Genomic DNA, 20986 nt, shown 5'->3' with positions numbered 1-20986 from the left:
ACGCTAGGAGCAAAGATCCCTCCCCACGTCTCGCCGGCAATATTGGCGACTATCAAAGCTTGGTTCAGACTCCAACAAACACCTTTAAAGTGGAGTTCCACCCACTTTTACAACTCTTCAGCATCTCTCACTAAACTGTGCACTGCAAACGAATTGGATATTTTTAAATTTTTTTTCTCAGCACCTACTGTATATCTGCTGTATTCATTTTTCACTTCCTCCTCCCTAGCCGTGGCTCATCGCATCATTTCCTGTTTGCAATGCCTTCTGGGAAGGGGTGGCAACTTCCTCTGACACTGCCGTTGCTATGGGAACCTGACCTGAAACCTATTATACTGCTTGTGCTGCACTGAGCATGTGCGAGATCTGCAAGGATGAGATCCAGGAAGAAATACAGTCTGGCTTCAGATGCCCACACTTAAGATGGCCACGGCCTGCTGTAAGTTTATAAAATAACAAACTACTGCTATAAACGAACAAAACAGACCCTAGTTTACAGACTAACTTTACTAGAATACATTAAACTTGTGTATTATAGGGGTATTTTTATTTAAAAAGTATAATTTTGGCAGGAACACCACTTTAACTCACACTATACCCTCCAATGTTCACATCCCTATAGAATCTCTACATCATCTAATACTATCAACTTCCTACTTAAGATGGAAAGAAAAAGGCATAATCCACCTGTCTGATTTGATAGACACAGATAAACCCAAATCATTTTCTTCACTACAAAAAGAATTCCACCTCCCGTCCTCTGACATATTCCTATACATCCGCACCCATCACTGCCTCACATCGCTCACAACCTGGAAATGTACTCTTCCCCAAGAAGCATGGATCTACTTTAGATCTCCTATAACACACCGTAAGGGTATATCGTTATTTTACAACCTGCTTCACCACAAGACTACTTTCACCACATCGTCACCGATAATCGATGGGAAAGAGATCTAGGACAATCATTCAAAATAGACAAACTTGCAAATCCATTTATAAGACTACCTGTTGTTCCACCCTTTGGGAACTAGCATATAAACTAACATATCGTTGGTATATGACCCCTGATAGAATTTCTAAATTTAGTAAAGACCTTGAGGACACCTGCTGGAGAAATTGCGGAATTAAAGGAGATTTGCTACATACATTTTGGGATTGCCCCAAGCTCACACAATATTGGAGCTCAATTTTTCAACTACTTTCAGAAATTACACACCTGACCATCAGAAGTAGGCCATCTCTGGCTTTACTCTCATTAGACATAGAACAATACCCCAACACGATAAGGAATATCATTACACACCTTCTTCTAGCAGCTAGACTTAGTATATCTAGGAAATGGAAAGACCCAGATCCCCCCACATTAAAAGATGTAGTCCACTCTACACATGTTCACTTAACACACGAAACAACCCTAGCGTTACGCCACGACAAAATGAAAATGATCCACATGTGGCAACCGTGGACTGATTGGACTAGTTCTCCGGCATTTGTCGAAATTTTTAACCTTAAATCTGACGAAAATACCTTATCTGACGATCATAACTCTTAAGTGTATAACCCACCCATTCGACTTGGTAGAACTAACTTTAAATTCAATCTATGATATGTTTCTTTCGATGGTTACAAACTTAGATGGATGAAGTCAGAAGTTAACTCATAGGGGAGGGGAGGATAGTTCTTCACGGTCACAGTCTAGCACCCTTGCGGGGTGTCCGGGTAGAACTGTCGTCCTACAACCCTCCTCCAGGTTAAGACCACAGTCGGTTAACTAGCACTGTTCCTTATAATTGTAGAATCGTAAAACCAATCAAATTACCACATATTTCCTTGTGTATACCGCAATGCTATTTCTTTACTTATTTTCTACTAGGTAAGATGTACCATAGTCTCATATTGTACCAAATATCATAACGATGACTAAATTTCCTGAAATATAATGTTAAAAATATTTCTTTTACTCTGTATTAAATACTTTTCAATAAAAATCTATTGAGGAAAAAAAAAAAAAAAAAAAGAGGTTGTCTGGTTGTGGTAGGTATGTACTCTTTTTACACTTATTTTTTATTTATTTATGAATTTAAAAAAAATGATTTATATATTTGATATAATAATATATTTTCTTCCTTCTAAGGGGGTCCCTGCACTGATCAATAGGCAGAGACGGCAAAGCAACCCTGGCACTACATTAGGCAAAAAAGAAGTCCTAGGCCTCAACACCACCTTGTCCCTTTATAAAATCAGAAATGGCTCTTTGCAAAATAAGGACAAATGTTCGGAGACACGACTCAAAGAAGTGATGGGTGCAAGGATTACCCCGCCTTGTAGGTGAGATAGAGATATAAATAGGAAGATATAGGTATGTAGAGAGACATAGAGGGGAGGGTCTGCAATTGGTTGAAAAGACCATCTCAAAAGATTAGAAAAAAACAGAATGAGGCTTAACCCGGGAGTGAGAGGCCAACGGTCTCTTGAAGTTAAAAAGGGCAAAAACCAGCCAATTTCTCACTCAACATTTTTTTTTTTAATGCTATTTACAGATTTACATTTTTTTTTATATTTGTCTTTTATATTTTTTTTCCTGATAGTGATGAGCTGAACATCCCAGGTTCTGATTAAGGGGTAAGTTCATGAACCTAATCAAAGTTCAAATGCCAAATCCAAACCCCAATATAATAGAGATACTCACAGGAAATGAACAGGAAAGTCGTGAGGGTGACCAAAGTAATGAAGACCAATATCAGGAGGATCCCCAGGATCAGTATCACCCGGTGCTGTGTATTCTTGGCAGCCGGAATCTCTGCAGACAGAGAGGATAGTGAATAATCCTGCGTGTATCAGCCGGTATAATAATCCTCCAGAATTCTTATCTCATGTAAAGACATTTTATATTCATCCCGGATCATCTGTGTGCTCGTTCCCTGCATACAAATCCGTAATCTTCTACTATAACTGTATTTATATCACATCTATCATATAATAATCTTCCACTATAACTGTATATGTACATATCACATCATGTTATTTCTATATCATGATATAGCCAAATGAGAGCGTAGGTTCTGGTTCATACACTACTACCATATGTCTACAATATGTCCTACTACTGTATGTCTACTACATGTCCTATTACCATATGTCTACTACATGTCCTACTACTGTATGTCTACTACATGTCCTACTACTGTATGTCTACTACATGTCCTACTACTGTATGTATGTATGTATGTATGTCTATGTCTACAGATATTAGTGTATGTGTGCATTGTGGGAACTTTGGGTTTTCCATTGGACTGGTTAATTTCCAAGATAGGAGCAATGGACGGCAATGCTTCATGCATCGTTTTGCACCTCCATCAACTAAGTATCCCTCAGGACCTAGGTTCTGTATATATATGTAGCAATAACTCTCAGCGGAGCTGCTGGTTTAAGCGGGCCTGTCCTCTATGCTCTTCACCCTTCTTAAATTGTTCAATCCCCTACCCACAATACACTTATAGCTATAGCTACCTCTACCTGGGTGTCTGTAGCTCCACCTGCAGGAGAAATGACAACACTGCACACAAACTTCAGTAATAACCAAAAAATAACTGCTGTCTTTGTGTAAAATTAATATTTTTTTATATATTGAGAGTTATTACACTAAATATACTATCACACCAATGTAATGTGACAGTATAAGAAATGGTTATGACAATCAGTAACAGACACAAATATATCTAATTGTATACAAATGTACCCGGGAGCTCCCCCTGCTCTAGACCTTAGTCACTATCCTTTGTAACTAAATGCAGGGCCCTGCAATGAAAAGATAGTCCTGACGTCTTCAGTCTTCGCTAGCTTTCATAATTGTAATCCGCGAAGGGGTTCCTCCTGGGTGTTGCGCAGTATAAAGTAACACACTAAAACAATTGTAATCCAACAGATTGACCAAATGTTCTCATATGAAGAAAACAAACATCTAGCATCCATTCTTGAATGCCGAAGTCTAGTCAGAGGTGAAGTTCTCCAACTTAACTTGTTGTGTGGGACTATCAGTCCCAGCAACACTCTGTACAGTTCTAAATGTGTGTGTAGTATTTAAATAAACTTCTGGGTGTTAACCCTCTCACCAGACGGGATCCGGGCAGGTGGATGCCTCCGTTTCAGCAGTTCTCAGTCAATATGGTACCACCACCATGCCGTCACACTGTTCCATTCACTAACGACCAGGAGTCCTCGGTTATCTCCCCACGGGTCTCCGGAACGATCACTTCTGCTGCTCCAGCACACTGGACGGCAGGATCCTTTCAGCTGCTCCGCTCCTTCACAAGGTAGGCCGCAAACCTGTGGGACACCCACACCCACAGAGTGCTGCTGGCAGGCCACGCGTCCCAGGAACAAGAGACTTAAGATGGCCACTCCCAGCCCTTTTATATCCTCCCACAATGCAGTTCAGTTCTCACCTTGTCCAGGAGCATTGTGGGTGGGTCAGAGTTAAAGTTCCGAAGTAAACAATAAATCACTTCCATGTCACTTCACTTAATCATGAAACGTAAATGTATTGTACTTTTGCAATTGTCCACAAGATGGCGCTAACACAACTTATGTACTGTATAACACACATATGACTAGAAACAGAAGTTGTCAGCGCTATATATATATAAATATATATATATATATATAACACTATATCACAGTGTGAGAAAGACTTTTTCTCGCCCAGGCAGGTTGAGGGGCTCGTGGGGGGGGGGGGGGGGGGCGGTTAGGTCATATGGAGAAAACTGGATTTTCAGTTTCCTCAGAGTTTAGAAAAACCCCTTTGTGTCCTGGAGCCCAGAGACTTTGTAGAGACTTATGAGGGATGGACTCTCCAATCCTGGCCCCATGTTTTTTGAGCAACCAGCTTGTGCAATCCTATTTTGTTTTGGGAGAGACTGGCCTTCCCTAAGGAGCCCATATGTCTGCAAGGGGGCAGCCAGAAACACGTGTCCAGTTTTAGAGGGTACTGTCTGGAGGAACAGATAAGAGTCTATGTTTGAGGCCAGAGCAACAGATCTGCAAAAACAAACCAGGAAGCTGCTAATAAGTGTTTGTTTGCTGAACAATTCTGAATACCCCCTACCAGGGTAACCCCTGTGTTTTTAATAATAATGGACAGAAAGAGGCCTTATAAGAAGGATTTGTGAGTGGACTGAGTCTTTATGATCTTTACACTTCAGCTAATTTCCCACAATATATGTAGATATACTGTATATCACCATGTATATTGTATCTAGGTATAAAATGTATACTAAATCACGGCAACCAATAAGGTGCTGGTTTTTATTACCTCAATATAGATATAGTAAAAGGTGATTTCTGATAGGTAGATCCAGTATAGCAGTATTAGTATTAGTAGACATGTGTCCTATGAATGAAGACTCAAGACCTCAGCTGTCCATAATAGATTAAGAGGATACCCCTCATTATAATAACTTACCTTCGGCTTTTGGTGCATTCTTGCTTTTTACATTAAAATCATCCACCTTGGCATACGTATTTTCCTCAAAGGAGCTCCCTGAAGAAGAACACAGACCTTAATATAGATATTGTAGATACCATATATACCAGATATAATAGCGCTCTACACAGCATTTTAACAATAAGAGATGGAGCTTTTCTGAAATATGATACTATTGACATTTATTGTGACCTATCGGGAATTTATTCTTGGAGAATTATAAAAGTTACTGAAACCAATGATACATACTATAATATATCGACTTACATAACAATGTATAATTAAGCATTTTAAGCATTTAACAGAACAACTTTGGGATCACTAGAATTTAATTATATTATTATTATCACGACTTGAGACTCATCTTCCACTAGGGTCGGAGTAGATGACCAGGACTGGTTGAGGCAGAGGTGCAGATGGGCCAAAGTCGCAGAGCTGACACAGATTATTTGGAGAATCTGCTTGCCTCGCAACAGCGAGAGCCTTGAAAAGGTCCGGGTCTTCACCTGAACATCTAGAGGTAGAGCGATTGTTCTGCAGGTGATACTCAGGCTGTGGTCCTCTGACTGACCCAAGCAGATCGCAACTGCACTGCCGCAACTCCCTGGCAGTGTTGGAGCACAGGTATCACAAGGCAGCAGATAAGGCTGAAGGAAATAGCAAGGCTTATTAGGGCATACTGGGAACACATGGCTGAACACAGTTAGGGACTCACTGGGATCAAGCAGCTGGAACCCGATAAGGACACATTGGGAACACAACGTGGAAAGCATGCTAGAACACACTGGGAATACAAGGTTCGAATCAGGTAGGTAGACTCTGGGAATACTAGGCTGTGAGCAGACTGGAACACACTGGGAGCACAAGACTGGAAGCAGGCCGGGACACACTGGGGACACAAGGCTGGCCGAAGGCTGGGACACACTAAGAAAACATAGAGCTGGAAGCATGCTGGGACACACTGGAAACAAAAGGCTTGAAGCAGGATGGGACACCCTGGAAACACAAGGCTTGAAGCAGGATGGGACACCCTGGAAGCACAAGGCTTGAAGCAGGATAGGACACAATGGGAGCACAAGGCTGGAAGCAGGATGGGGCACAATGGGAGCACAAGGCTGAAAGAAGGCTGGAACACATTGAAAACACAAAACTGGAAGCAGGCTGGTACACACTAGGAACTCAAGGCTGGAAGCAGGCTGGGACACACTAGGAACACAAGACTGAGTGAGTGCCTTCAATATTTTCAATTACGCAATTTTTATAAAGAGCTGAGTAGGTCAAGTCTCTGTGGGGACTTAACTCAGTTTGAGGAGCTGTGTCTCTCTGACTCAAAATGCCCCCATGCTTTATCTAAAATGTATGACATTTTATTTTCGCACACATTTCCTGACCGCCCCTCCTATGTCCAAGACTGGACATAGGACCTAGGACTTTTAACTACTTGCCACCCGCGCTATAGCCGAAAGACAGCTACAGCGCGGCCTTAATTGCCGGGAGGGCGTCCATGGACATCCTCCCGTGCATGAGCTGCCTGCATGCCCCTGTGGGTCGCGCTTGGCGTGCTCTTTGATCACCAACCCCTTACCACATGATCAGCTGTCAGCCAATGACAGTTGATCATGTGATGTAAACAGAAAATCGATAGTCTGTATTTTTTTTTTCCCCTCACACTGTCAGCGTGAGGGGGAAAAAAAAAGCAGATCATCGGCTTCTGTCAGAGGGACATCGGTCCCGCACACAGAGAGCCACGGCTGCCTCATCAGTGCCCACCATTGCCACCTATCAGTAGCCAGTACTGCCTCCTACCAGTGCCCACAGTGCCACCTACCTTTGCCTCATCATCAGTGCCACCGATCAGTGCTGCCTATCAGTGTCACCTACCAGTGCCTACTAGTGCCCATCAGTGCCACCTATAAGTGCCCATCAGTCCCACCCATCAGTGCCAACCATCAGTGCCAATCATCAGTGCCACCTATCAGTGCCGCCTCATCAGTGCTTATCAGTGCCACCTATCAGTGCCCAATCGTGCCACCTTATCAGTGCCTATCAGTGCCCATCAGTGCAGCATATCAGTGCCCATCAGTGCAACCTCATCAATGCACATCAATGAAGGAGAAAAAATACCTGTTTTCAAAATTTTAAAACAAACTGCTGTCAATCAAATCCAATGAAGCAGGCGCCAGGGGGCAGGGCCGAGTCCAACATTCGGCGGCTATGGATGCCAAATGCTGGACTCGGGAGTGCGCCCGCAAGGTAACCCCCTGGAAGAGCGCTTCTCCTAGGGGGTTATCTGATGTGGGGAGGAGCCGCGAGAACCGCCAGGGGACCCTAGAAGAGCAGGTTCGGGGCCACTCTGTGCAAAAGGAGCTGCACAGAAGATGTAAGTATGATATGTTTGTTATTTAAAAAAAAAAAAAAAACCCTTATGCCCCGTATACACGATCGGAAATACGGCCAGCAAAAGACCGATATTTGCTGGCCGAATTCCAGCCAGCAAAAGATTGAGAGCAGGTTCTCAATTTTTCGGTCGGAAAAAGTTACGATTGGAAATTCCGATCGTCTGTACACATTCCGACGCACAAAATTCCTACGCATGCTCGGAAACAATTCGATGCATGCTCGGAAGCATTGAACTTCATTTTCTCGGCTCGTCGTAGTGTTGTACGTCACCGCGTTCTTGACGTTCGTAAGTTCAGCAAACTTTTGTGTGACTGTGTGTATGCAAGGCAAGCTTCAGCGGAATTCCGTCGGAAAAACCATCCAAGATTTTTCCGACGGAAAACCTGCTCGTGTGTACGGGGCATTACAATCACTTTAAGTTTAGGGAAGTCTGGGCACCGTGGGTGAAGTTTCTGGAATCACCTCAGTTGTCATCTTTCTTGTGATTGTTAGGATGCTATCATTTTTCCTAATTTTACTTCATTCATATATTTATTTATTTTATTTTTTTCTCTTCTTTCTCTCCTTTTTTTTTTATTATGTAAAGATTGGCATTGATAGCAAATATTTCAGTACGTTTCATTTGTGCAGTCTCTTGTTCCTCAGTTGCCGAAGCACAAGAGGGCATGTGGTAATACAAAATTTGGGTGGCCACTGTATATTCAGGTCACGGTTAATAAGTATTGTTATTTCTTTTTCTTTCTTTCTACAATGCCATTCATCTCAATAAAATATATTAAACCGAAGAACACAAGACTGGAAGCAGGCTGGGACACACTGGGAGCACAGGGCTGGAAGGAGGCTGGGACACACTGGGAACACAAGGCTGGAAGGAGGCTGGGACACACTGGGAACACAAGGCTGGAAGGAGGCTGGGACACATTGGGAACACAAGGCTGGAAGCAGGCTGGGACACACTGACAACACCAGACTAGAAGCAGGCTGGGACACACTGACAACACAAGACTGGAAGCAGACAGGGACACACTGGGAGCACAGGGCTGAAAGGAGGCTGGGACACACAGGGAACTCAAGGCGGGAAGCAGGCTGGGACACATTGGGAACACGAGGCTGGAAGCAGGCTGGGACACATTGGGAACACGAGGCTGGAAGCAGGCTGGGACACATTGGGAACACAAGGCTGGAAGCAGGCTGGGACACATTGGGAACACAAGGCTGGAAGCAGACTGGGACACATTGGGAGCAAACTAGAAGATGGTGGGAATTACTGAAAGCACAGAAAAACTCTAGACGAGAAAACAGGGGTCCAGCGACTAGCATGTCAACATGGACATGTTGTTCAAACACTGTGCAACTCTCTGGCCAACTGCATCAAAGTGATCCCTCTCTGGCCAACTGGCTCAAAGTGGTCTTTCTCTGGTCAACTGCATCAAAGTGATCCCTCTCTGGCCAACTGAATCAAAGTTATCCCTCTGTGGTCAACTGTGTCAAACGGATCCCTCTCTGGCCAACTGAAAAAAGTTATCCTTCTCTGGCCAACTGAATCAAATTGATCCTCTTTGGCCAACTGCATCAAAGTGATCCCTATCTGGTCAAATGCGTCAAAGTGATTCCTCTATCGTCAACTGTGTCACAGTGCTCCCTATCTTGTCATCTGAATCAAAGTGATCCCTCTCTGGCCAACTGCTTCAAAGTGATCCCTTTCTGGTCATCTGAATCAAAGTGATCCCTCTCTGGCCAACTGCTTCAAAGTGATCCCTTTCTGGTCATCTGAATCAAAGTGATCCCTCTCTGGCCAACTGCATCAAAGTGGTCTTTCTCTGGTCAACTGCGTCAAAGTGACCCTTCTCTGGTCAACTGCGTCAAAGTGATCCCTTTCTGGTCATCTGAATCAAAGTTATCCCTTTCTGGTCAACTGAATCAAAGTGATCCCTCTCTGGCCAACTGCATCAAAGTGGTCTTTCTCCGGTCAACTGCGTCAAAGTGAGCCCTTTCTGGTCAACTGAATCAAAGTAATCCCTCACTGGCCAACGGCATCAACGTAGTTCATTTGCTGGCCAACTATGTCAAAGTGACCCTTCTCTGGTCAACTGCGTCAAAGTGATCCCTTTCTGGTCATCTGAATCAAAGTTATCCCTTTCTGGTCAATTGAATCAAAGTGATCCCTCTCTGGCCAACTGCATCAAAGTGATCCCTCTCTGGCCAACTGCATCAAATGTATTCCTTTCTGGTCAACTGAATTAAAATCATCCCTCTCTGGTCAACTGCTTCAATGTGATCCCTTTCTGGTCAACTAAATCAAACTGACCTCTCTCTAGTCAACTGTGTTAAAGTGGTCCCTCTCCTCTCAACTGCATCAAAGAGAGCCCTTTCTGGTCAACTGCGTCACAGTGATTCCTCTCTGGCCAACTGAATAAAGTTATCCCTCTCTGGCCAACTGAATCAAATTGATCCCTCTCTGGCCAACTGCGTCAAATGTATTCCTTTCTGGTCAACTGAATCAAAGTCATCCCCCTCTGGCCAACTGAATGAAGTTATCCCTCTCTGGCCAACTGCGTCAAAGTAATCCCTCTCTGGCCAACTGCATCAAATGTATTCCTTTCTGGTCAACTGAATCAAAGTCATCCCTCTCTGGCCAACTGAAAAAAGTTATCCTTCTCTGGCCAACTGCATCAAAGTGAGCCATTTCTGGTCAACTGAATCAACGTGATCCCTCTCTGGCCAACAGTGTCAAAGTGATCCCTCTCTGGTCAACTGAATTAAATTGATCCTTCTTGGGCCAACTGCGTCAAAGGTACCCCTCTCTGGTCAGCTGCATCAAAGTGAGCCCTTTCTGGTCAACTGAATCAAATTGATCCCTCTCTGGCCAACTGCGTCATAGGAATCCCTCTCTGGTCAACTGCATCAAAGTGATACCTTTATGGTCATCTGAATCAAAGTGATCCCTCTCTGGCCAACAGTGTCAAAGTGATGATCCCTCTCTGGCCAACTCAAAAAAGTTATCCCTCTCTGGCCAACTGAATCAAAGTGATCCCTCTCTGGCCAACTGCGTCAAAGTGATCCCTCTCTGGCTAACTGCATCAAAGTGATCCCTCTCTGGCCAACTGTGTCAAAGTGATCCCTCTCTGGCCAACTGCGCCAAAGTGATCCCTTTCTGGTCAACTGAATCAAAGTGATCCCTCGCTGGACAACTGCACCAATGTGATTCATCTCTGGCAAAAAGCATCAAAGTTATCCCTCCCTGGCCAACTGAATCAAAGTGACCCCTTTCTAGCCAACTGAATCAAAATTATCCCTGGCTGGCCAACTGCTTCAAAGTTATCCCTCTCTGGCCAACAGCATCAAAGTGATCCCTCCCTGGCCAACTGAATCAAGGTGATCCCTCTTTGGCCAACCGCATCAAAGTGGTCCCTCTCTGGTCAACTGCATCAAAGTTATCCCTTTCTGGTCAACTGTGTTAAAGTGAGCCCTTTCTAGTCAACTGCGTCAAAGTGGTTCCTCTCTGGCCAACTGAATAACGTTATCCTTCTCTGGCCAACTGAATCAAATTGATCCCTCTCTGGACAACTGCATCAAATGTATTCCTTTCTGGTCAACTGAATCAAAGTTATCCCTCTCTGGCCAACTGCGTCAAAGTGATCCCTCTCTGGCCAACTGCATCAAATGTATTCCTTTCTGGTCAACTGAATCAAAGTCATCCCTCTCTGGCCAACTGGATTGTAGTGATCCCTCTCTGGTCAACTGCATCAAAGTTATCCCTTTCTGGTCAACTGAATCAAAGTAATCCCTCTCTAGTCAACTGTGTTAAAGTAATCCCTCTCTAGTCAACTGTGTTAAAGTAATCCCTCTCTTGTCAACTGCATCAAAGTGAGCCCTTTCTGGTCAACTGAATCAACGTGATCCTTCTCTGGCCAACAGTGTCAAAGTGATCCCTCTCTGGTCAACTGAATCAAATTGATCCCTCTCTGGACAACTGCGTCCAAGGAATCCCTCTCTGGTCAACTGCATCAAAGTGAGCCCTTTCTGGTCAACTGAATCAAAGTGATCCCTTGCTGGACAACTGCACCAATGTGATTCCTCTCTGGCCAAAAGCGTTAAAGTGATCCTTATCTGGCCAATTGAATGAAACTGATCCCTTTCTAGCCAACTGAATCAAAGTGATTCCTCCCTGACCAACTGAATCAAAGTGATCCCTCTCTGGCCAACCGCATCAAAATGACCGCTCTCTGGTCAACTGCATCAAAGTTATCCCTTCCTGGTCAACTGTGTTAAAGTGAACCCTTTCTGGTCAACTACATCAAAGTGATCCCTCACTAGCCAGATGCATCAAATAATCCCTTTGCTGGCCCACTATGTCAAAGTGACCCCATTCATATCCCCCCCCCTCAATCTTAATCAATGATCACATCTACAACCTACCTGGTTCCCTCTCCAGATTTTTACCCCCCTTCATTGCAGGCTGCAGACAAACCCAATTCTGTGCCCTACTCAGTCTTCATCTTCGAAACCTGTTGATTTTATCTTTAGGAACGTCCTAAAAAAGGTGTCACCACATACTGCATTTCAGTTTTAGGAACTTAGAAATGCCACAACAAAGAGGAAGTGTATGAATTTCTGTAATATTCTGTAGAACCGTGTGCCCACTCATGAACTTGTTGTCATTTAATCTCAGTGATTTATGGACTATGATTGCTTTTTAATACATTTGTTTGCACTACTAATCTGCTACTCTGGAGGATAATGGGGGAAAACAGTTCAATCTCTGTATTTGTGGACGATACTAAGCTAAGCAGGGCAATAACTTCTCCGCAGGATGTGGAAACCTTACAAAAAGATCTGAACAAATTAATGGGGTAGGCGACTACATGGCAAATGAGGTTCAATGTAGAAAAATGTAAAATAATGCATTTTGGTGGTAAAAATATGAATGCAATCTATACACTGGGGGGAGAACCTCTGGGGGAATCTAGGATGGAAAAGGACCTGGGGGTCTTAGTAGATGATAGGCTCAGCAATGACATGCAATGCTAAGCTGTTGCTAACAAAGCAAACAGAATATTGGCATGCATTAAAAAGGGGATCAACTCCAGAGATAAAACGATAATTCTCCCGCTCTACAAGACTCTGGTCCGGCCACACCTGGAGTATGCTGTCCAGTTCTGGGCACCAGTCTTCAGGAAGGATGTACTGGAAATGGAGCGAGTACAAAGAAGGGCAACAAAGCTAATAAAGGGTCTGGAGGATCTTAGTTATGAGGAAAGGTTGCGAGCACTGAACTTATTCTCTCTGGAGAAGAGACGCTTGAGAGGGGATATGATTTCAATTTACAAATACCGTACCGGTGACCCCACAATAGGGATAAAACTTTTTTGCGGAAGGGAGTTTAACAAGACACGTGGCCACTCATTAAAATGAGAAGAAAAGAGGTTTAACCTTAAACTACGTAGAGGGTTCTTTACTGTAAGAGGGGCAAGGATGTGGAATTCCCTTCCACAGGCGGTGGTCCTAGCGGGGGGGCATTGATAGTTTCAAAAAATTATTAGATAAGCACCTGAACGACCACAACATACAGGGATATACAATGTAATACTGACACATAATCACACACATAGGTTGGACTTGATGGACTTGTGTCTTTTTTCAACCTCACCTACTATGTAACTATGTAATCATCAAAAATAACATTTGAGCTGGAAAATAATTAGACCAGGTCTATTTCAGACACTTGTTGCTTACAAGTTAAAATCAGTATTTTTTGCTAGAAAATGACTTAGAACCCCCAAACATTATATATATAGATTTTTAGGAGAGACCCTAGAGAATAAAATGGGCGGTCGTTGCAATACTTTATGTCACGCCCGATTTTTAGTTAGCCTGATTTTTTTGTATAACGTGAAAGATGATGTAATGCTGAGTAAATAGATACTTAACATGTCATGCTTTAAAATTGATCACACTTGGGGAAATGGCGACAAACTATGGTACTTAAAAAGTTCCATAGGCGACGCTTTCAATTTTTTAGTGGTTACCTGTTTAGAGTTACAGAGGAGGTCTAGTGCTAGAATTATTGTTCTCGCTCTAACGATCGTGGTGATACCTCACATGTGTGGTTTGAACACTGTTTACATTTGCAGACGCGACTTACGTATGTGTTCACTTTGGCGAGCGAGCACGGAAGGATGGGGCGCTTTAAAAAAAAAAAAAATATTTTTACACTGTCCCTTTTACTTAATATTTTTTTTACTTTTATTGCTGTCAGAAGGAATGTAATAGGTGGTGACAGGTACTCTTTATGGAGAGATCTGGAGTTTGTTGTGACGTCGCTTCCAGGTTACTACATCCGAGACCCGATCAAAAGCCATGCCGGCTGGTTGCTCAGGTCTGCCACTTGGACGGGAGAGACCAGGTGAGCGGCGGAAGGTGGCGGGGGGATGTCCCCTCCCGTTTCTTGGAATAACAGCCGAGTGGCTGTTATTACTAGAGAGCTGACCATCGGCCTCTAAAGAATGGTACCGGGGTGATACCTGCAGCTGTATATAATCACTCCGGTACAACCACTTGAAGCCAATGACGTACAGGTACGTAATTTGGCGGCAAGTGGTTAAGTGTGGACCATCACCTATACCAGTCACATGAGGGAGAGGGAGAGAATCTTCTGAGGAGCAGAGCAGACACTGATCATGATGGACGATGGAGTGGAGAGAGGAGGGGTAAATGGTCACAGAGCACTGGGCGAGAGTGTAACTACACTGGCCATTTAATGGAAAATGGAAAAGTCCCGGAAGTCGGCCTCAGCCCTGGGCTCCAACCAGGCTTTTGTATTTATTTTTTGATGACCACTGTAACAATAAACATTTGAACTGTCATGAATGGGTTTTCCATTCATGACAGCTTGCTTTCTGTTGAGATGCTGTGATTGGCTACAGCTAATCACATGGTACAGGGTGCTGTGATTGCCCCAGGTACCATGTGATAGCTGTGGGCTAATCACAACACCTATTGACATGCTGTGTTCGGCTACAGCTAATCACATGGTACAGGGTGCTGTGATTGCCCCAGGTACCACGTGATAGCTGTGGGCCAATCACAACACTTGTTGAAATGCTGTTATTGGCTACAGCTAATCACATGGTACAGGGTGCTGTGATTGGCCTAGGTACCATGTGATAGCTGTGGGCCAATCACAACACCAGGAAGCACAGCTGTTACGAATGAAACCCATTAATAACACTGGAGTTGTGTATACATTGGGATCATGTGATCTCCCAGCCGCTCAAAGCGGCCAGGTACAGGGAACTGTAATCCGGTGGGCACAATAGGTACTGGAGTGGTTCACTTCATGCCCCAGGGGCAGCACAAGTGCACATGTGTGAACCAATGCATTCATACGTTGCCGAGCCTGCCCCTGCTGCCCACCCACAGTAAAAGTATTGTGGGAGATCTTAGGGTGGTTGACGGTGCTATCACTACCCCTTCAAAATGAAAAATGTATGCAACTACAGCCTAGGAATGCCCACTCCTCCAGTATGACACCCACCCATCAAAGTGTGGGCGGGTGCAATCTGTTTTTTCTCCACTGCAAGTGCCTCTCATCTACAGTGGCATTGCAGAAGGAGATGAAGTCAAGAGGAATATTTATTTTTATTCATTTCAGGTACTTATATAGCGCCATCAATTTACGCAGCACTTTACATATACATTGTACATTCACATCAGTCTCTGCCCTCAAGGAGTTTACAATCTAAGGGTCCCTAACTCACATTCATACATACTAGTGTAGCGCTGGTAGATTTTTCATCTACTGCTGATAGGTAAATTTAGTGAGTTATCTGTTTATGTGTAGTTAGATTTGCCTCTGTTCCAGCTTGGCTGAGTTGCATGTAGTTCCACACTGTGCCTGTGGGTGTCGTTGTCGCCATGGGTCGGTGTTGGAAAAGCAACATGTTAAAGTGTATAAGTGCTCCTCTGTCCCAGGGATAACTCGGTGGAGGTGGTCCTCCGAGTTCCATCCTGGGAGAGGGTATTTAGAGGGGAATGTATCTGGGACTTTGTGTAAATACTTGCCGGCAGAAGAGTTGAGAGATTCGGAGATAGATTCCGTGTCGGATCTCTCCGGTGATGATGATTTATTTGAGACAATGTCACAGGAACTATTATGGGCTCAGGGTGAAGATGTTGCTTCTGCTTTGACTTTCTCAGAGTGGACAGCCCTGGATTCTGGGAGAACATCACCTTGTGTGGAGCCACACAGTACTATCAAGGAGACATTGCCTAAAGTTACTACTTTGCTTCCGACACCCATCGGGTCTATGGTGAGCAAATCATCGAACTCTTGTGTGCCTCCTGGTTTGGGGAAAAATAGATTGTTGCCTAAACTTGCACGTATGCAGAGAGTGCTTAACAAGCATGTCACCACAGAATATGGCTTGGAGTTTCCCTACGTTACTCAGGACATTATGCAAGAAATTGAAGCTAACCGGGAACTGTGGTACAGTGAAGCTGTTTGGGACTATTTGTCTGTGCCTAAGCCTTTCCGGAAAACTGGATATTCTGTTGCTATGGATGAACGATTCAGTGGAAGTTTCCTACACTGGAACTATGGTCGGCACATTCATGCTGACAAAGTGGTCATTTGCAGACCAGGAAAAGACGATATTGTGTACTTTATCACCACAGTGAATAAACTGGGAAAGAAATTGACATTGCCAGATCCTCGGTTTTATTGGTGATTATGAACAGAGAACTTTGGGGTGTATAGTTAGACAGTGTCAGTGTTTAGCGATCTTCGTAGTCAAGATATAATGTTCATCTCAACGTTTCCGAATCCAAAGACTTTTTGCTAGCTGGATTTTTCCACATTGAAAGGATGTGATTTACCTAGGAAAAAAATATAGGGATGGACTTCTAAAGTTCTTTAGTTTGTTTCTTTAAAAAGAAAAAAATATATGGGAAGAGAGTGTCATTCTTCTTTGGAATGAGACTTTGCTCCTAAACTGTTATTGAGGATATTGTACATAGTGTGTGTCTAACTTTGTTTTCTTTTCAGGAGCAATTGGATCCTTTATCAAGCTGTTAGGCTTTTCAGCTAGATAGACAGTGGGGTTGTGACAGTCATAATGTGATTTTGTTTGCGGAATGGAACATATTGTTATATAAATGTTGAAATTGTATATCTCTATACTGTCTTTCCTTCTTCTTTGCCCTTATCCAAGTTTCAAGTTCAAATACCTACTCTCAGGCTTGGGAGTTAATTTTTGACAGATGTTCAGGACAACGTCTATTGCAGCCCTGGTAGATTTTTCATCTACTGCTGATAGATAAATTCAGTGGGTTATCTGTTTATGTGTAGTTAGATTTGACTCTGTTCCAGCTTGGCTGAGTTGCATGTAGTTCCACACTGTGCCTGTGGGTGTCGTTGTCGCCATGGGTCAGTGTTGGAAAAGCAACATGTTAAAATGTCCCGGGGATAACTCGGTGGAGGTGGTCCTCCAAGTTGCATCCTGGGAGAGGGTATTTATGGGACAGACGCCATGTTTTGAGGTTGTTTTCCGTCCACCTGCTGGCCCTCCTGGCCGACAGGTATGCGCTAACAGTACTACCTCGTGGCCCTCCGATCGGGAGGCCCACGTCGCTGCAGCATGTGGGTGGGCCCAGAAGCCTGTCTGGGGCCTACCACAGCAGCAGAGGAATGGTCCTGGGCTGTCTATCCTGTGTGAAGAAGCTGGACAACTGAGAAGATCCCAGGGGAGGACCCGTCATGGAAGGATCATGCAGAGTGCTGGTCTGGAGAGGGGCCTGGTGACTCAGTTGGAGGACGTATCCTAAAGTAATCCTACCGCATAGTACTGCCGGGTTGGCTTAAAGGTTCTAGTGCTGTGTTTGATATTCACCGTAAACCATTACATCCTGTGGCAGAGGATCGTACGGGTTTGTTCCAATCAAGTCTGTCGCAGAGACTTTTGTTCATGCTACGTACTGGCTGCTAGGCTGGTGAGAGAAACCTATCCGGGCGAGCAAAGATTCAACTCTACAGTGAGAGTTTAATCAGCTACAAGCTTTCAATCTGTAATGCTACATTAGGAATGCTAATAAAAGGTATTTGAGCTTCCATACAACTTTCCTTCTACCTCTTTCCTGCTACTTCCTTCAACTCAAGTTTATTAAAGCATTGGAAAAGATACTTGAGTGTCCGGTGCCTGCATTGTGTGGTGGTGAACTCAACGGGACCCTAGACCCGGTTCTGGTGAAATAAAGGTAACAAACGTGACGGTAACAGCCCGCTTTAAACCAGCAGCTCCACCGTGACTTATTGCTACACTAGGGACAATTTAGACAGGATCCAATTAACCTACCAGCATGTCTTTGGAGTGTGGGAGGAAACCGAAGTACCCGGAGGAAACCCACACAGGCAAAGGGAGAACATGTAAACTCCAAGCAGGTAGTGTCGTGGTTGGGATTCGAACCAGCGACCCTTCTTACTGCTAGGCGAAAGTGCTACCCACTACACCACTGCTCCGCCCATTATGGTTCCTCTATGGTTTCCTGGGTCACTGGGGCAGTAATCCGGTTGGATGCTAATCCATGTGACTAATCTATGTGTCTAGGATAGATAGGTGATCCTATTTGACGTCTAGGAGGAGGGGAGGTGACGAACAGCCACCGTGATGGAGGAAAGGAGACACAGGAGCCGCTGCCCGATGCTCACTGCCTGATGCCTGCTGCCTTTTGCTTGATCTCCGATGCCTGCTGCCCGATGCCTGCTGCCTGATGCCCGATGTCCCATGCCTGCTGCCCGATGCCTGATGTTTGATGCCTGCTGCCCTATGCCTGCTGCCCGATGCCTGATATCCCATGCCTGCTGCCCGATGCTCGCTGCCCGATGCCTGATACATATTGCCTGTTCTCCGATGCCTGCTGCCCGATGCCTGCTGCCTGATGACCGATGTCCCATGCCTGCTGCCCAATGCCTGATGTCTGATGCCTGATGTCCCATGCCTGATATCCCATGCCGGCTGCCCAATGCCTGATGTCCCATGCCTGCTGCCCAATGCCTGATGTTTGATGCCTGCTGCCCGATGCCTGATCTCCGATGCCTGCTGCACGATGCCTGATGTCCTATGCCTGCTGCCCGATGCCTATTGCCTGTTCTCCGATGCCTGCTGCCCGATGTCTGATGGCTGATGTCCCATGCCTGCTGCCCGATGCCTGATGTCTGATGCCTGCTGCCCGATGCCTGATCTCCGATGCCTGCTGCACGATGCCTGTTCTCCGATGCCTGCTGCCCGATGCCTGCTGCCTGATGCCTGCTGTCCGATGCCTGCTGCCCGATGCCTGATATCCCATGCCTGCTGCCCGATGCCTGATATCCCATGCCTGCTGCCCGATGACCGATGTCCCATGTCTGCTGCCCGATGCCTGCTGCCCGATGCCTGCTGCCCATTCCCTGAGCTGCGATGCCTAATGTCCCATGCCTGCTGCCAGATGCCTGATGTCCAATGCCTGCTGTCCCATGCCTGCTGCCCAATGCCTGATGTCCCATGTCTGCTGCCCAATGCCTGCTGCCCAATGCCTGCTGCCCAATGCCTGATGTCCCATGCCTGCTGCCTGCTGCCCGATGCCTGATGCCCCATGCCTGATGTTCGATGCCTGCTGCCTGATGCCTGATTTCCAATGTCTGCTGCATGATGTCTGCTGCCTGATGTCCAATGCCTATAGTCTGATGCCTGCTGCCCGATGTCTGCTGCCCGATGCCTGCTGTAAACATCTCTTGTAATAGAAATAAAAGTGACACAATTTTTCTTTTTTTAAAAGGACAGTCTAAAAATAAAAGGTAAAATAAGTTTACTTCTTCTTTAAGGACCAGTAAAGTAAAAATCAGTATTTTTTGCTAGAAAATTACTTAGAACCCCCAACATTACTTTTTTTTTTCTTTTTTAGCAAAGATCCTAGGGAATAAAATGGGGGTCGTTGCAATTTTTTATGGCACACAGTATTTGCACAGCGGTTTTCCAAATGCAATGTTTTAGGAGAAAAAACACTTTAACCATTTACGGACCACCCGCCGTCGTTATACGTCGGTACTTTGAAGAGGATTATCATTGTTACGGCAGCAGCTAGCTACCATAACCCCAGTATCTTCTTCTTCATCGGGCGGTCCGCTTCAAGATAAAAGTGGTCTCAGCAGCGTATTCGTCGCTAGATCACTTTTATCGGCGGCGGGGGAGGGCCGCCCCTCCTGCTGCGCTTCGGTGCCCTCCGCCGCTTACCAGAGCCGTCGGAAGCGGTGGGGGCGCTCCATACCAATGCAGAGTGGAAGCGGGGTCAAAAAGTCACTTCCGCCCATAGCTCTTAAAGCAGTTTTTAAATTTTTTTAAACTACTTTTTTTTTTTTTTTTTTTATTGCATTGCATTTTTTATTGCCTTTTAGTGTAAATATAAGATGTGAGGTCTTTTTGACCCCAGATCTCATATTTAAGAGGTCCTGTTATGCTTTTTTTCTATTACAAGGGATGTTTACATTCCTTGTAATAGGAATAAAAGTGACACATTTTTATTTTTTTTTTTAAGAACAGTGTAAAAATAAAAAAAGGTAAAATAGGAAAAAAAAAAAGAAATTGTAAACGCACCCCGTCCCTCCGAGCTCGCGTGCAGAAGAGAGCGCGTACATCAGATGTTTTCTGGTAAAGACAGAAGAAGAGAGATTTCCTCATACTGGCCTTTTCTGGATCTCCAACCACAGACCAGAGCGGAAAGTACCATTTCACAAAGAAACAAAAACCAACATGTTGTCAGCCCTAAAGGGTTTCATTAATCCCACCAAAAGTGCGTCTTTATTACAGGTGGAGCCTGGCTGGCTTCTTTTATGTCTTCAATTCTCCAGCAGTGAGATCGCTCAGTCAGAATCCCAGCTCTGTTCTCACCCACCTTTGTATGAAATAAATAGAAATCATCAAGGGATTGTAGGAACCCCTCATAATGGGCACAGCAGGTGTACAGACCCAGGAACTCAGCCCAGGGATAGGGGGACACCTCATAATGGGCACAGCAGGTGTACAGACCTAAAAACTCAGCACAGGGATGGTGGGAACCCCTCATAATGGG

General features: G+C 44.8%; 1 protein-coding gene across 1 annotated transcript in view; it reads right to left on the bottom strand.

Annotated features, from left to right (window-relative positions):
- The window catches only part of LOC141133731 (C-type lectin domain family 10 member A-like), an 87053-nt gene extending 74634 nt beyond the window's left edge, over nucleotides 1-12419 (bottom strand). The window contains exons 1-3 of the mRNA XM_073623254.1: nucleotides 12305-12419; nucleotides 5465-5542; nucleotides 2693-2803 (exon numbers count right to left, since the gene is read on the bottom strand). Coding sequence (XP_073479355.1) covers nucleotides 2693-2803; nucleotides 5465-5542; nucleotides 12305-12338 — 223 coding nt within the window. The 5' untranslated portion in view covers nucleotides 12339-12419. The remainder of the gene's footprint in view (nucleotides 1-2692; nucleotides 2804-5464; nucleotides 5543-12304) is intronic.
- Nucleotides 12420-20986: the final 8567 nt, after the last annotated feature.

This window comes from Aquarana catesbeiana, linkage group LG03, assembly GCF_042186555.1.
Source record: "Aquarana catesbeiana isolate 2022-GZ linkage group LG03, ASM4218655v1, whole genome shotgun sequence".
NCBI classification, from domain to species: Eukaryota; Metazoa; Chordata; class Amphibia; order Anura; family Ranidae; genus Aquarana; species Aquarana catesbeiana.
The sequence above is the reverse complement of the archived record's forward strand: the minus strand, read 5'-3'. Positions and strand labels throughout refer to the sequence as shown.